General features: G+C 38.3%; 2 protein-coding genes across 3 annotated transcripts in view; one reads left to right on the top strand and one right to left on the bottom strand.

Moving 5' to 3' along the window:
- Positions 1-75: 75 nt before the first annotated feature.
- On the top strand, positions 76-10907 carry LOC126372832 (exosome RNA helicase MTR4). The gene is made up of 18 exons (XM_050018744.1): positions 76-241; positions 321-443; positions 523-765; positions 990-1164; positions 1552-1663; positions 2364-2566; positions 4168-4408; positions 4591-4781; positions 5128-5229; positions 5855-6028; positions 6536-6638; positions 6959-7131; positions 7591-7785; positions 8345-8586; positions 8867-9103; positions 9530-9692; positions 9984-10146; positions 10684-10907. The coding sequence occupies exons 1-18, from the start codon at positions 144-146 to the stop codon at positions 10839-10841; spliced, it is 3096 nt and encodes a 1031-aa protein (XP_049874701.1). The 5' UTR covers positions 76-143; the 3' UTR covers positions 10842-10907.
- A 414-nt stretch (positions 10908-11321) lies between these two features.
- Positions 11322-15012, bottom strand: part of LOC126372804 (voltage-dependent calcium channel subunit alpha-2/delta-3) — a 76156-nt gene continuing 72465 nt past the window's right edge. For both annotated transcript variants that reach the window (XM_050018715.1, XM_050018707.1), the window contains one exon: positions 11322-14963. In XM_050018715.1, the coding sequence (XP_049874672.1) occupies positions 14862-14963 (102 nt within the window). In that variant the 3' untranslated portion in view covers positions 11322-14861. The remainder of the gene's footprint in view (positions 14964-15012) is intronic.

A 15012-nucleotide genomic window follows, 5' to 3' on the forward strand; every position in this document is an offset into this window, starting at 1 on the left:
TAATTTAATCGATTACACAGTGAATTCTTGTATCCGAATGTCGGATCTTTTGAAATTAAAAAAAAGTTTGTTGATTGACTTGTCTGTCCATTATGCAGTGTGCTAATATTTTCTATTAGGATAAATTGGAAATTCGCTGTAAAATGGCTGATATAAATAATCTATTTGATTGTTTTGATGAAACAGAATCAAATGCAGCTATAATCCATTTTCCAAACATCGAGAAAGATGAAGAATCGTCGTAAGTTTTCCCCTAACCTCTAACGCTTGTTATTTTGTATGTTTTCATACTTTAAAGTGAATATTTTTTTAATTTGTAGTGAAAAGAAAGACGTGCAGGCTACTACAAGTAATAAACGACCGCATGAGGAGGTAGAATACGCAGATACGACAAAAAAGTCGAAACCAGAGGAAGATGATCCGGATCTTATAAGTGACGTGAAGTAAGTATCTTTGAAATTTTTAACTTTTAAATATGATACTCGCTCTATATTGTACTCATTAAGTATTGGGACATTTCAGTCTTGAGCTCCTTGCTTCGCGTATTGTGATACACACATTGGAGACTCATGAGGGTTGCACACACGAGGTGGCCATACCTCCGAACCATGACTACGCGCCGCTAGTGCAGATATCCTCTGAGCCCGCGAAACAGTACAGTTTCATACTGGATCCGTTTCAGAAAGAAGCTATACTGTGTATTGATAACTTACAATCTGTTCTGGTATCCGCTCACACTTCTGCTGGTAAAACAGTGGTGGCTGAGTAAGTACAACTTTTAGTTTTTTATTATAAATCATCACCCAAGTACTGTGTGATTAAATGTGAAATAATTCATGAAAACTTGATACAAAAATATAAATTGTATTGTACAAGATTAGCAACAAGCAAATCAATAGAATCAATTATTACAATGTAATTGTTAAAATAAAATCAATAAATCCTATTCTATAAACAAACTAACTACTATTATGTATTTGCTTTTTAAGATATGCTATAGCCCTGTCATTGAAGAATAAACAGAGGGTAATTTACACTACACCAATAAAGGCATTGTCAAATCAGAAGTACAGAGAGTTTTCTGAGGAGTTCCATGATGTAGGGCTCATCACCGGAGATGTTACCATCAATCCATCTGCTTCATGTCTTATTATGACCACTGAGGTGAGTATACTTATATGTATACTATATTTATATTACACTGATTCTTTTTGCCACCTTTGGCAGCTCAATAATAACCCTGATTGACAGGGTTGATGATCAACCTCACAACCTACATGATAGAAGAAAAAGATTGAAGACTGATTCCACTGATGATAGCCTTTGCCTAGTGGTGGGATCACTTAATCCACTCTTTGCTTAGGTACATACAGTCTAAATAAAATGTTAATAAACTTATTCTTATAAGATTCTCTATTTAGTAGTCATACCCATTGGTCATAGTTTTCAACCAAGGTGAAAGTTTTTGACTTAAAGACTGCTGATATATATCAATATTCAGGAAGTAAAACATTGGATATTCTGGTAAACCATTTTCTTTAATGGCCACAGATTCTGAGGAATATGCTGTACAGAGGATCAGAGATAATGCGTGAAGTGGGATGGGTGGTATTTGACGAAATTCATTACATGAGAGATAAGGAGAGAGGTGTTGTCTGGGAAGGTAAGAACAACTTTCATTGCCCTACCTAATTTGTCGTTATTTTATTTATGCTGTTTTATTTCATAGTTTATTTTGAGTATTAAAGTGAGTCTGTTTTCTTAGACATGAAATAGGCTAGTTTCCAACTAGTCAAATCAGTTATTTTTTACTGAACGTCAAAACATGAAATTACTATGGAATATGTATGAAAAAGCACACTGTGATGTCATAGAAACGTGATAAAATGTTGGACTTATTATTACGTTTTTCTTGATTAAAATTCATAAATAAGTTAAAGAGAAAAAGAACATGTTTTTCTTTACTTTTAGATCTGCCTTTATTTAGTAACCAGAACCAAGTACACGATCCAATTAAAAATTCAGATATTACGCATTCTAGTAAAATTCAGATAAACGCACGACGATTCTTTCCGAAAGTTACTGTGAAAATCATGATCAACAAATAAAATTTATAATTACGACAACTAATGGGTCATAATTTCCCCACTGTTTACAAATAATCGCTGCACTCGCTCAGCTCAGTGGCTGCACTTTTGCTCTTTGATTGTACATTGTTGTTGCTGGAACAAATTTCTGTTACAAATAAGTTGTGTCTTTTGTCTATCTGTCTGTTGCTACGAATAAGTAGGTCTGTTGTCATATTGTTTCTGTGTTATCCTGAGTACAATAAATTATTAAATTAATAATAAATTGTTTAACAGAAACCCTGATTCTCCTCCCCGACAACGTGCACTACGTGTTTCTCTCAGCCACGATCCCCAACGCGCGTCAGTTTGCCGAGTGGGTGTGCAGACTGCACTCACAGCCCTGCCACGTGGTCTACACCGAGTACCGCCCCACTCCGCTGCAACATTACGTCTTCCCTGCTGGAGGAGACGGGATACATCTTGTTGTTGATGAAAAGGTTAGATGAACTTTCTTACCAGTGTTACCAACTCCTAAAAATTTATATCCCTAAAGCTGAAGTTAAAAACCCCTAATATTGCTACAATTACTAGAATCCCCCTAAAAAAATGTTATTATTAAAATGAGAATAAATAATAGTACCCGTACTGAAAAAATATATACCCGGGTAAAAAGAAATGTGCCTCATATATGTGACATGTATCAAACATATTTAATTAAAAAAGGAATAATGATTATATTAAATGACAAATAATATTGTTTAATATTCTTTATTCATAGATTATCGAATATTTGAAATATGTCATTTTCTTCTGGTTCTGAGCTTTTGAAATCATACATGTTGACATTTCAAATATGACAAAAACTCCCTAAAATACCTCTAAAAATAGAACGCCCCTAAAAAAATCCCTTCCCACTTATTTACCCCCTAAATTTGGGGGGAAAACCCCTAAGTTGGTAAGCCTGTTTCTAACTGAAATTGTGTAAGAGAGTGAGTGAGTGAGTGAGTGAGTGAGTGAGTGATATTTATGCAACAGACAGACAATGAGGGACTTTCCAGGTTATGTTTCTCAAAAACAATCCCAATTAGGGATAAGCTCGCCTATGACTTATGTGACGATAAATTATGTGTAAAAATGCTTTGTATTTTAAAGCAATAAACAAACAATATAGGTGGCGCTGTATAGATTTCCCTTCGTTTAACCTTCTAATTTCTTGGACAACAGACATATCCATCTTTTGGACTAATGTTATGGGTGATAGGCTGATCCCTTATCACCATAAGGTTTATCATATCCAACTTACGACATCGTATCAACAGTGGCTGCAAGTTGTCTTTGATTACTTGTGGCTCTGCCCACCCCATTAGGGATTACGGGCGTGAGTTTATGTATGTATGTATGTATTTTATCTTTGTTTTAGGGTATAAAATAATAATAAATGATGGCCCTTTTTATTACACCTGGGCACAATTACATCTACCACCCTTTATTGTGATCGAAATAAAGAAAAGCAATATAGGTAGCAACATCATTCTATACATCATCATCATCAGCCCATTAACGATCCCACTGCTGGGGCACGGGCCTTCCCTAAGGATGGATAGGGAGAACGGGCCTTAAACCATCACGCGGGCCCAGTGCTGATTGATGGTTATTAACGACTGCTAATGCAGCCGGGACCAACGGCTTAACGGGCCTTCCGAAGCACGGAGGAGCTCGACATGAAAACTTTTTTTTGCGGTCACCCATCCTATGACCGGCCTTTGCGAAAGTTGCTTAACTTCAACAATCGCAGACCGAGCGCGTTTACCGCTGCGCCACCGAGCTCCTAGATTCTATACATAATATGATCCAAATATCAAGCAATAATATTTTTATATAATGCTTCTGCCATTACATTGTATTTTTGATTGGCGTATTTTGATTTATTTAGTATATCCACAACATAGGGATGATATTATGCCCGCTGACGTCTAGTTGTCCGTAGATAGAATTTTCCGTCACACCTGGTATGATAAACAGTTAAATGCATTCTTGACTTTTATACCAAGGTTGAGTAACAAGGCTGTAAGATACTATGCTTATACTTGTTTCTCAGGGACAATTTAAGGAAGACAACTTCAACACAGCGATGGCGGTGCTGAACAACGCGGGCGACGCCGGCAAGGGTGACCAGCGCGGCCGCCGCGGCGGGCCCAAGGGGAACAACCAGACGAACATCTTCAACATTGTCAAGATGATCATGGAACGGAACTTCGCGCCTGTCATCATATTCAGCTTCAGCAAGAAAGACTGCGAGGCTTATGCTATGCAGATGGCCAAGCTGGACTTTAATACCAGTGAGTTCTTTATACATCAATAGCTTTCTGTCCCATAACTATAACTAACCGCAACTAGAACTATATCTCGCGTGGAATTCTGTTATCATACTAAAAGTCTCTGAAAAATACTCTTAATGATACTCGAGTGATGGGGTGAGGTTGGCGTGCTTTAAAAATGTAATTACCGACTTTATTCGTAGTTGAGGAGAAGAAGTTGGTAGACGAGGTGTTCAACAACGCAATGGACGTGCTTTCCGAGGAAGACAGGAAGCTGCCACAGGTGGAAAACGTCATACCACTCCTCAGGAGAGGCATCGGCATCCATCACGGAGGGCTTCTGCCCATATTGAAGGAAACCATTGAGATCTTGTTCGGCTTGGGACTTATAAAGGTAAGATTGCAAATTAACATAATATTATATTTAGCATTTTGTGACCAAAGAGCAAACAGCCCAAATTGTGGTCAATCCTACGTGCGTAATGTCTATGTTTACTCAAAGGTAAATGTTGTATTTGGAAATTTCAGGATAGCAAATACATTTGTATGTACCAGTTTGTAGTATCATTCTTTAAACCTCGACATAATGTTGATCATGATGATAAATAGCTTCTTATAATTTTCGTAAATAACATTAATATTTTATTTAATATTTATTTGCGGCGAGATGGGTCACCACTTATCACGTTGATCCAATTGGGAATAGGGTCATGAGCTTATGTTTTGTTATTTATTTGCAGGCATTATTCGCTACTGAAACATTCGCCATGGGTCTGAACATGCCTGCCAGGACAGTAGTTTTCACAAACTGCCAGAAATACGACGGGAAGGACTTTCGATTCGTAAGTAGTAATTTGCACATCTTGCTTATACCTCTCTGTCTGTGGTGTCCGAAAATAATAAATGTTTCTTTCTTTCTTATAAAAATAAAGCAAATATCACACTGCACATAAGCTAGCAGACAGTAGTAGCCCGAGAGAATTATGTCGGAAAGTATCCCGAAGTTAGCCGATAGCGATAAGTGTTGAAAGAGGGGCAAAAACACCTGGTTGGGAGTGCGTTGATATCGGCGATCTGAAATATCTCTGGTTATTATGGGACACGGAGACTACGCGGAAGGAGAATCTTGGATCGCATGCCCTTCGATAAATTTATCCCACTGTCGAGACGCCAATCACACTAGGTTTTACATTGTCTAGTGTGGACCTGTATCCCGAAATTTTAAGTAAGCGCCTATTAATAAAAAGACAGATATCGCCTGCTTCAAGTTATATTCTCGGGCAAAATCTTGGGTCGTATACGTGTGGGAAGGCCCAGGATAGGGTTAGACATCAAGGTGTGTACGAAGATGGTGACAGTCGAAGAGCTATTCTGTTTGGCTAGGAGCAGACACATTCCATGAGCTGATCGCCAACCTCCAGTAATGGAGAGACACGACAAGAAAAAGAGCTATTGATATTATTTCAGATCTCGTCAGGCGAATACATCCAGATGTCTGGTCGGGCGGGTCGACGTGGTCTCGATGACAAGGGTATAGTGATTCTCATGATCGATCAGAAGATGACGCCTACAATCGTCAAGACCATGGTGCAAGGCAAGGCCGATCCCATCAACTCGGCGTTCCACCTCACTTATAACATGGTAAGTTGTTCTAAGTTCCAAATCTTTCGTTGTTTAACCATGTATTTTCTCCAATAATTAAAGAACTCTGCTCACACTTTAGATAAGTTTTGTTACCAATACGTCTCGCAAGTAAACGTACAGATACTGGGGGGTGTTCGTATCACTCAGTTTCTATATTGACAGGTAGAATCCTATCTTGTGATTGGCTAAAATGTTAATGAATTGACAGGAGGTGTTAGTTTCAACCAATCACAGAACAGGATTTCTATCTGTCAAAATAGAAACTGAGTTGCAAGATTACAGTTCTGGTTTACGACGACCAACTCGCACGCACCCAATGTGCGCGCTCCCATAGTACTTGGAAGGCTGGAATTACACGAAACCAATTTGAATTTTGTACGAAAAAGCGTCCAAAGTGCATAATTCTAAGTCTTAGGTATTTTGTTGTTAAGAGCCCTCACTGGATAATTCCGACTCGGTATTTTAACGTAGACACAAATATTAACCTTCAACTACATTTTACAGGTACTCAATCTCTTAAGAGTGGAAGAAATAAATCCAGAATATATGCTAGAGAGAAGTTTCTTCCAGTTTCAGAACCAAGCCGCTATTCCAGATTTAATCGAAAGTAAGTCGTTTGCATTCTATCATATCACCCTACACAGATAATACCGTGGCATCGTTGATGATGAAATTCATGTTGCTATATAAGAAATACTACTTACTGCAGCATGCTGAAGAACCTGCGTTATAATGACATCAGTCAGGGTTATTGGCTGTTCAATAATAACCCTGACACCAGAGTTGTAAGGTCGGTTATCAACCTTACCAACACTGAAGAGGAAGATTAGAAATAAGTCTCACTATACTTCATTTTTTCCCTAGATACTCAATAAAGTATAATGGAATTGAATTGTGTAATTATAACTATCTCTTTTCTTTCAACAGAGGTAAAACTTAAACAGAAAGAGTACGATGCAATAGCAGTTGAAAATGAGCATTCCATAGCGTCGTATTGTAACATCAGGACGCAACTAGACATCCTTGGTGGACAGTTCCGCTCCTTCATCACACGGCCGGAGTATCTGAAACCTTTCCTGCAGCCTGGAAGACTTGTCAAGGTAATCGTCTTTTAAAAAGTCAAGACATTTTGAGAGGCTGCTCATATTTTTTGTTTCATTTTGAGACGTCAAGGCAAAATGTCAACTTGAGTAAGCCTTTTGGAGCAGAGTTATTTAAACTCCGGAGTAGGTGCCTTTATTAATTGACAGTAAGTCTGGGGGCCAAGTTGCAAACGATTACGACTATTAACAGTGACAGTGATAAATATGTATGTAAATCCCATATAGATAGAAATAATTGATTGATTTCACGCGCGTGTTCATCGCACGCTCGTGAAATTCTTTTAATTTCTTAAACTCAAACAATCATGCTCTAAATGAGTATAATTGTTAACGCAAATGTACGTCCAGCAGGACATCGAATATTTTTAGAAAGAGGTGATATGAAAGCCTAAGAACTCCCTACAAAAATACGTAATAGCATCAATCTTTATATCATTCAAACGTGTTTTACAACAGGTAAAGACGGAGAAGTACGAATACGACTGGGGCATAATAGTGAACTTCAGACACAAGATGGACAAGAAGGGCAAGAAGGGACAGGAGGTGAACCCTCTGTCCGCGGAGGCCGTTATTGTGGTCGACATACTGCTTCATGTGAAGAAGGCGGGGGAAGATGACGCTGAGACTAATGTGCCTTGTCCTCCAGGGGAGGTAAGTTTGTGTACTTTATTTTGCGATTTTAATGTGGTCCTGTGGTTTTGGTTTAGCCCTTGATCCCGGGCTGGACACTGGAGTAGCGTGGTGGAGTATGCTCCATTCCTCTTCAGTTAATTAAGGGGAGGCTCAGCAGTGGGACGTTTATAGGCTATTTATGTTTATGTTATGTATTGTGGTAATTATACCACTTAAAATGTGACTAGGCTGAGTAGGATGGGCACTTTACCAGAATCCGAGATGACTTTTGGGCTAAAAAGTTGCTACGCTACGCAGTGGGTTCCGCCAAGTGCTCTCAACCGTTACATGCCATGAAAGAGATGGCGCTATTATCTAAATCTGGGTATAGAGAAGAGTTGAAGACGAGACTCTTTTATCCTGCAATTGATATTGATACACGTTTGACACATTGTCATATTTACTACACAACAGCGTTTTAAAGCCAGAAATACTGATGTGAAAGTCATATACTGCCAGGATAAAATGTGATTTGTGAGTTACCTCTGTTGAATGCAATTGGATATCGATTATAACCTCGTTTTACTTGTTCCATTAGACAGGTGACGTGGAAGTAGTGCCAGTTCTTCATACGTTAATCTACCAGATCAGTTCACTGCGTGTGTACTATCCAAAAGATCTGCGACCGGCCGACAGTCGTAAGTCGGTACTAAAAACAATAGGAGAGGTCAAAAAACGCTTCCCTGAGGGACCCCCGCTCCTAAATCCAATAAAGGACATGAAAATTGAAGAGCCAGTGTTCAAAGAGTGCGTGGATAGGATCAAACAGTTAGAGGAAAGGTAAGTTGGTTATAGTAGTTTAGTTTTTTTGAATAAAATAAAGTAAAACTGCTGTGAATATATTTCTAAGGCTTCAGCAAGATTTTTTTCTTCAAAGCTAGGTTTAATTACAGTTTTAAAGTGACAATTGAAGAATCAGCCATAGCGGCCGTAGAAAAAATATGCATTATAAAGCAGTAACTAATAATGAAAGTCAGCAAGAATTCATATCTTCGAGGTTTTCCTGGAAATTGTATCAAAAATAAAACCTAATTCTTATGGTAACGAATATTTCTTCCAGGTTATACGCACATCCCTTACACAACGACAAAAACCGAGGCGCCCTTACAGCAGCTTACGAAAGGAAGCAAGAGATGTACGAAGACCTACAACAAGCTAAGAATGAACTGAAGAAAGCTAAGAGCATATTACAAATGGACGAGTTGAAGAAGAGGAAGCGAGTCCTGAGAAGGCTCGGGTATTGTACCGCTGCTGATGTGATAGAACTGAAGGGACGGATAGCTTGCGAGCTGAGCAGGTTCGTTTCCATTAAAACGTTAAAAAATACTGATTATTGTAAAAAATTGTGGTTTCTAGTCTTAGTGGCCTTCTTTGGCTTTCTCGTTTGGCCTATGACCGCATAACCGTACCAAAGTTAGGGTATATTTATATTTACTCCAGATTTATGTTTCGTGTTATTACATTGCTGCAATATAATAGTGCTTAGAAGATACTGGATATTGGACTGGTTTTATGTAAAAAATAATTTGATTTGATCAACCTAAAGAAAAAAAAAAACAAAGATTTCTCCTTCATCTCCCCGTATTTCGACGTTCTCAGCGAGCTTCCACCAGGACCAGACCCACTTGTCAATGCGGTAGGCATCCTTTCTAAATATAACTAGGTTTTCCTTGTCACTCCTAGCCTAGGCTATACAATAATTTAAATAACTGTAAACCTTCAGTGCGGATGAACTCTTACTAACGGAGTTGATATTCAACGGTGTCTTCAACAACCTGACGTCTGAGCAGAGCGCGTCCCTCGTCAGTTGTTTCGTGTGCGACGAGAACTCCAATCAATCCTCCGCGACGGGAGAAGAGCTCAGAGGTGTCCTCAGACAACTGCAGGTAAGAACGTCCTTATTCTTCTCTCGCTTAGGTTGTAATTTCGATAACCGATTTATCAACCCTGGTATCAGGGTTGTTATTGAGCCACGAAAGTCGTGACATGTCTCATGTAACGACATCCCTATTGGTAACATTTATACGTTTTATAAGATCCTTTAAAAAAATGATAATTTGCATTGGACCGACGACTTTGACCTAAGCACCTTAATAATAACTCTGACACCAGGGTTGGTGAATACAATCCGCACAATAAAGAATGAAGAAACCTCATTTCCATCGATTTTCCTCCAGGAATTTGCCCGAAGAATAGCGAAGGTGTCGTTAGACGCGAAGATGGACCTGGATGAGGACGAGTATGTTGGCAAGTTCAAGTACACACTCATGGACGTGGTGCTGGCTTGGGCCAAAGGCGCCAGCTTCCTTCAGATATGCAAGATGACTGACGTCTTTGAGGGTAAGTGCTGGATTTTGCCAAGCGATAAGAGCGTTCGTTTCTCGATCTGGAGGTCTTAGATTCGAGTCCAGGAGTGTACCAGATGGGGGGGACTATCAATAATAAATTTTTGAGGTCCCTACTTAGGTTAGGAACTATCTTAGCTGCCTGGTTGTCCTAAAAAAGGATGTTTCCGATATATGACCTTACCTGAAATTAATTAAAGCACATAATATCGGATACCTGAAATTGTTGGCTTTTCCTTCAGATTTCCTTCCCTACCCTCTCAGGTCAGTGGGTAAAAACGCCATATTGAATCAATTCATCAAAAAAAGCAATATTGCAACAAATGTCATTTAGCAATATTGGAATCTTTGAATAATCTTCGGTTAGCTAAAGGGACTCGGGAATCAAAATTGCATATGACATGTTGTTTACCGCATAGTATTGATGACCGACGAATCATTGACTATTGAGAATAGTTTTAGCCAACAGTTATACAGGCTGCTTATGTCCTGAATGAATCAGCGAAATAAACATAATATCTTCGACTTTCAGGTTCAATAATCAGATGTATGCGTCGTCTTGAAGAGGTGATGCGCCAGCTGTGCCAAGCGGCCAAGAACATCGGTAATACAGACTTAGAGAACAAATTCAGTGACGCAATCAAACTGCTCAAGAGAGACATCGTATTCGCCGCCAGTTTGTACATGTAAATGTAAGCCTCATTGTCCATGATTTTTAAATTTAATTTCCATAAGACCATATAGATTTATCAAAAATTTCGTGTTTTAATTGACATCCGGTAAGCTAAGTGAGAATATAAAAGAGAGAATATAATCTGGTGGTTGATACGGCTCACCACCTATCGCGTTGGTCTAACAGAAAGCTCGATGAGGTATGGGTACTTAGTTCATCTTGGGATAGATGTACCTCTGACTACCCAATTGGGATATAGCCGTGTGCTTATGTTATGATGTGTGGTTGGTAAAGTGGCGGTTATAGATTACTAAAAGTGAGCAGTAGGAGTATTGGATAGGACAGATTTGTTAAATGGATGGAGTTAGTGGAAGGCGAAGGAATTTTAGTTACAAATTTTAATGAGATTTTTTACTTATTGATAGAGATCTATGTTTGATAGTTTTTGGCTTCAACATTTTTTTTCAGTCTTAGCATACGACAATGAAACAGTAATCCACAATGTTATAAGAGAACTTTATTGTTTTAATTACGGTATATCTATAGCATGAACTGGCAAGTAACAAAAAGAACAGTATTTGACTAGAATTACACTAGAGAACCATGTTCCGAGTCGGCCGTGCCCAATACGATACAACTATGACTTTAACTAAGTATAAGAAAAATAATTTTCATATTACAAACAGTGACATCGAAATTTGCTCACCGAAAATTTGGTTTAACTTGTAAAAATTTCGAATAATTTACTTCTAAAAGCTTTAACGAGGGATGACAGTGAGATTTAACCAAAATAGCCTTACATTTTATAGAAAACCGTACATTGTAGTAAAAGTGGCAAAGTTTAAGATCACTGTTCTTCCTTACACAAACTTATTGCACGTACAAATTTATTGTTCGGTTAGTTCATTGAAGTGTCCGCCACCGTTATTGTCCACTACACAATTGTTTAGCGTACTTTACAAAAGTTAAACAACATTTGCTTTTGAAAGATATCTAACAATTTATAAAATCACTAACAACACTCCCCTTAACACCAAGACAGGCAGCTTTGTGTCTTACTCAACTTTGGGTATTGCTAACGTGTTTTATTCTCTACCATTTAGTAATTCCCAAAATTCAGTAAACTACACGCCTGCCCGCCCCACACCGTACACCATAGCTGACAGCACCCCACATAAACTAACCGACTTACATCGTTACACGAAACTATTACAATCGAAAATATTCAAAAACGCTTACGCTATAGTCTCATTTGGTGCCTGAATTGATATGTCCGAGAAATCAACGCGAAACAAACACTAAATCTGTCTAGCTATTACGTTTGCGTAAATAAACGAGGTATTTGTCTTGTGTCTATCGTTACGTACAGCTAAACCCCGCGAAGTGCACGTAAACGGTCTGCACACCGTCCGAGACGCCCCAGCCTATGCTATGATAAGTATACACTATTATTATCGTTTAATACTTAGACGTTACAGTAAACATCCCGCGTTCGACTGCTATGGAAGACTCTACGCTTACGAGAAGCACTTTCAATACGTTACCAGTCGTCCGCCACTCACCTTTAAAACAAACTACGCCATTATATCGACTCCTTACTGTATTATTTATACAAAATGTACAATTCTCAAAAGCGTCCTCCATCTGTTTACAGTATTGCGTTAGGTACGTTAGTATGATTATGTGTATCCGATGATATGCGCGTATTGATTACAGTAATCCCAGGCAGTCTTTCTCTATTTTGACACTAGATCGCCTCCTACTTTTTTGGTAGATTAATTTTTAGCCAAGTTAGTGGAAATTGTTGACATCTTCGGGATAACCCTTGCACGTACAAAAAGACGTTTGATTTTTCAAGCGACGTTGTCGTGTGTGGCTTCTAATGTTAAAATAAGAGTTCGCTTCCTCAGGACTGGTATAGACGATATAAAATGTGCTTTAAATGTACCTCCTCGTTCGTAAAACGTATACAATTCTAGAAGAACTAGCAAAAAATATCTCTTAAAATATTGTCCGTTCCATAATACCTGTACTTGTGTACACTGCCTACATTTTGATAATTCTTAACATGTATTGCTATTGAAAACTTGCGATTACTGTGATCAATCCGCTTTTATATAAATTGTATTATAAGCTTGCCATTGTCCTGTACAAGCCATCGTATGGCAATATCTGATTTGCGAAACAAATACTGTAGTTTGGCACTCAATGTGTGATATGATTATGATAGCTGTGTAATTGATTTTTGTACTGTTAATATTAGCGATATAATAAATATATTGTACATTAAATTTAAACTCTGATATTGTGCGTAGATATCATATATAATTGCTTACTGTACCGCACGCAAGATAAGTGGTGCGTCATCTAAACAGTTACGTACAATATATCAACAAATAAGAACTTTATACACACTGGTACTTGTCTAAAAACCTATTTAATGTAAATTTTAGACATCTATAAGAAATTATAATTTACACAGTTTATCTGAGAGTGGACAACAGCAAGCGAAGTGTAAATAGGACTAATCGATATGAATTATAAAACCCTATTAATGTTAGGTTAATGGATCTGAATTTTATTCCTATGCAACATTCACATTTAGGATAGGTACAAACGAGTTATTAAATATGCTTATTATCGTACATTGCGAATGTTTAAAACTTACGTATGAGAGATACGAGTAGGATGTGTATTATTAATTACTGTTTCAAACAATTGTAAATGATATGCGAACTAATTGCTGTCAGATCGATAACATGAACGACAGTAGAAGTCGAACGAACGATTCAAACATCAGCAACACACGCCTTATATCGTAATAGGCCAAGTTAGTAAAATATGTACAATAAAAATAGGGAAACCATTTAGTTTCTCCAATACAACATTATTCGAAGATTAGGCGAGAAAATCTAACAACTAGACGAATGAGAAGGCCCGAGGGACTGTGCCGCCGCCGCCTGAACACTAAGCTAGCGAGTATTGTCCCAAGTACCACGCACTCGGACGCAGGTCGACCGGGGTTATTGCCCTTATATTAACAACACGGCAACACACAATAAATTACCAGGCCCTTCCGTGTACAAGTACAGGCAGCAATGAGGTCGACACAATGTCTTCGTGCACCATAGTCTTAAATATAGAAGATGCCGCGACACAGTCTCAACGATACGACCTTATACATACAATTAGACAGGCACACACAAAGTCAGCAAATAAACATCTACAAATAAAACACTAGATATATTTACATCAACTATGCAACTAGTCAATAAGTTTGCGATTAATTGAACGACAGATGTCAAGAAACAAAACGAGTTAGGTTCAACATAGGTAAATTTTTCTAAAACAGTTTCAAACGATATTTATTATTTTACAATAATTACCTTTCAATACCTATTAACATTAGCTATAATTTATAAGATCTCCAAGTTTGTGATAATCTTCAATTAAATTTAACAAGATATTCGTTACCTACCTATTTACTGTATGCATCTGCATTATAGTTACAATATGAAAGTGATCAACTTAACAGAGGGGAAGTACTTTTTTTATTATAATCGTATCCTAATTCGAATAGATAATCCTGTCTCAAAACAAGATCAAAAGTTCACTTGGTCGGACCAAAACTTCAGTCGGTAAAAATTGATCAAAACTTTAACCTCTTCATAGACGAGAACTACACCCGGATTGCCGCTGGGATGCGCGCACGTTAGTGCTATATGGTCGTAAGGCCCAATGTCCTTTCAAAATCCCATTGTTTAACTATTGTGTCTGGAACTCTGGGCTTTACGAGCATATAGCAACGCTAGCGATCCAGCGAGTTCAGTTCCTCATCACACCATACGAACGTTTGCCACACACACGACTCTTGAACACACGAACGCCCGCCGGACGAAGCTTTCTTTATGAACACCATTTATATTACCATTTTAAACTGAATACTAACTTTGCAACGTCCAAAAAGCTTCAAAGGCGACGTTTTACACCAGGAATGCTGGGGTTTTAGTTGGTGTTGTAGTTTATGATTGCGGCAGTCACGTGGCGAGTGACAGCCACACCTGGAGTACGATGACTGCCGACAGGCCGTGTAGCGATCGAATCCGGTCACCGCGCCCGCAGGATTGGATTTCGATTTCCTGCAAATAAAATAACAAAGAGTTGGGAAAGTAATCTCCAGGAATAGTT

Source organism: Pectinophora gossypiella, chromosome 2 (genome assembly GCF_024362695.1).
Source record: "Pectinophora gossypiella chromosome 2, ilPecGoss1.1, whole genome shotgun sequence".
Classification (NCBI taxonomy): Eukaryota; Metazoa; Arthropoda; class Insecta; order Lepidoptera; family Gelechiidae; genus Pectinophora; species Pectinophora gossypiella.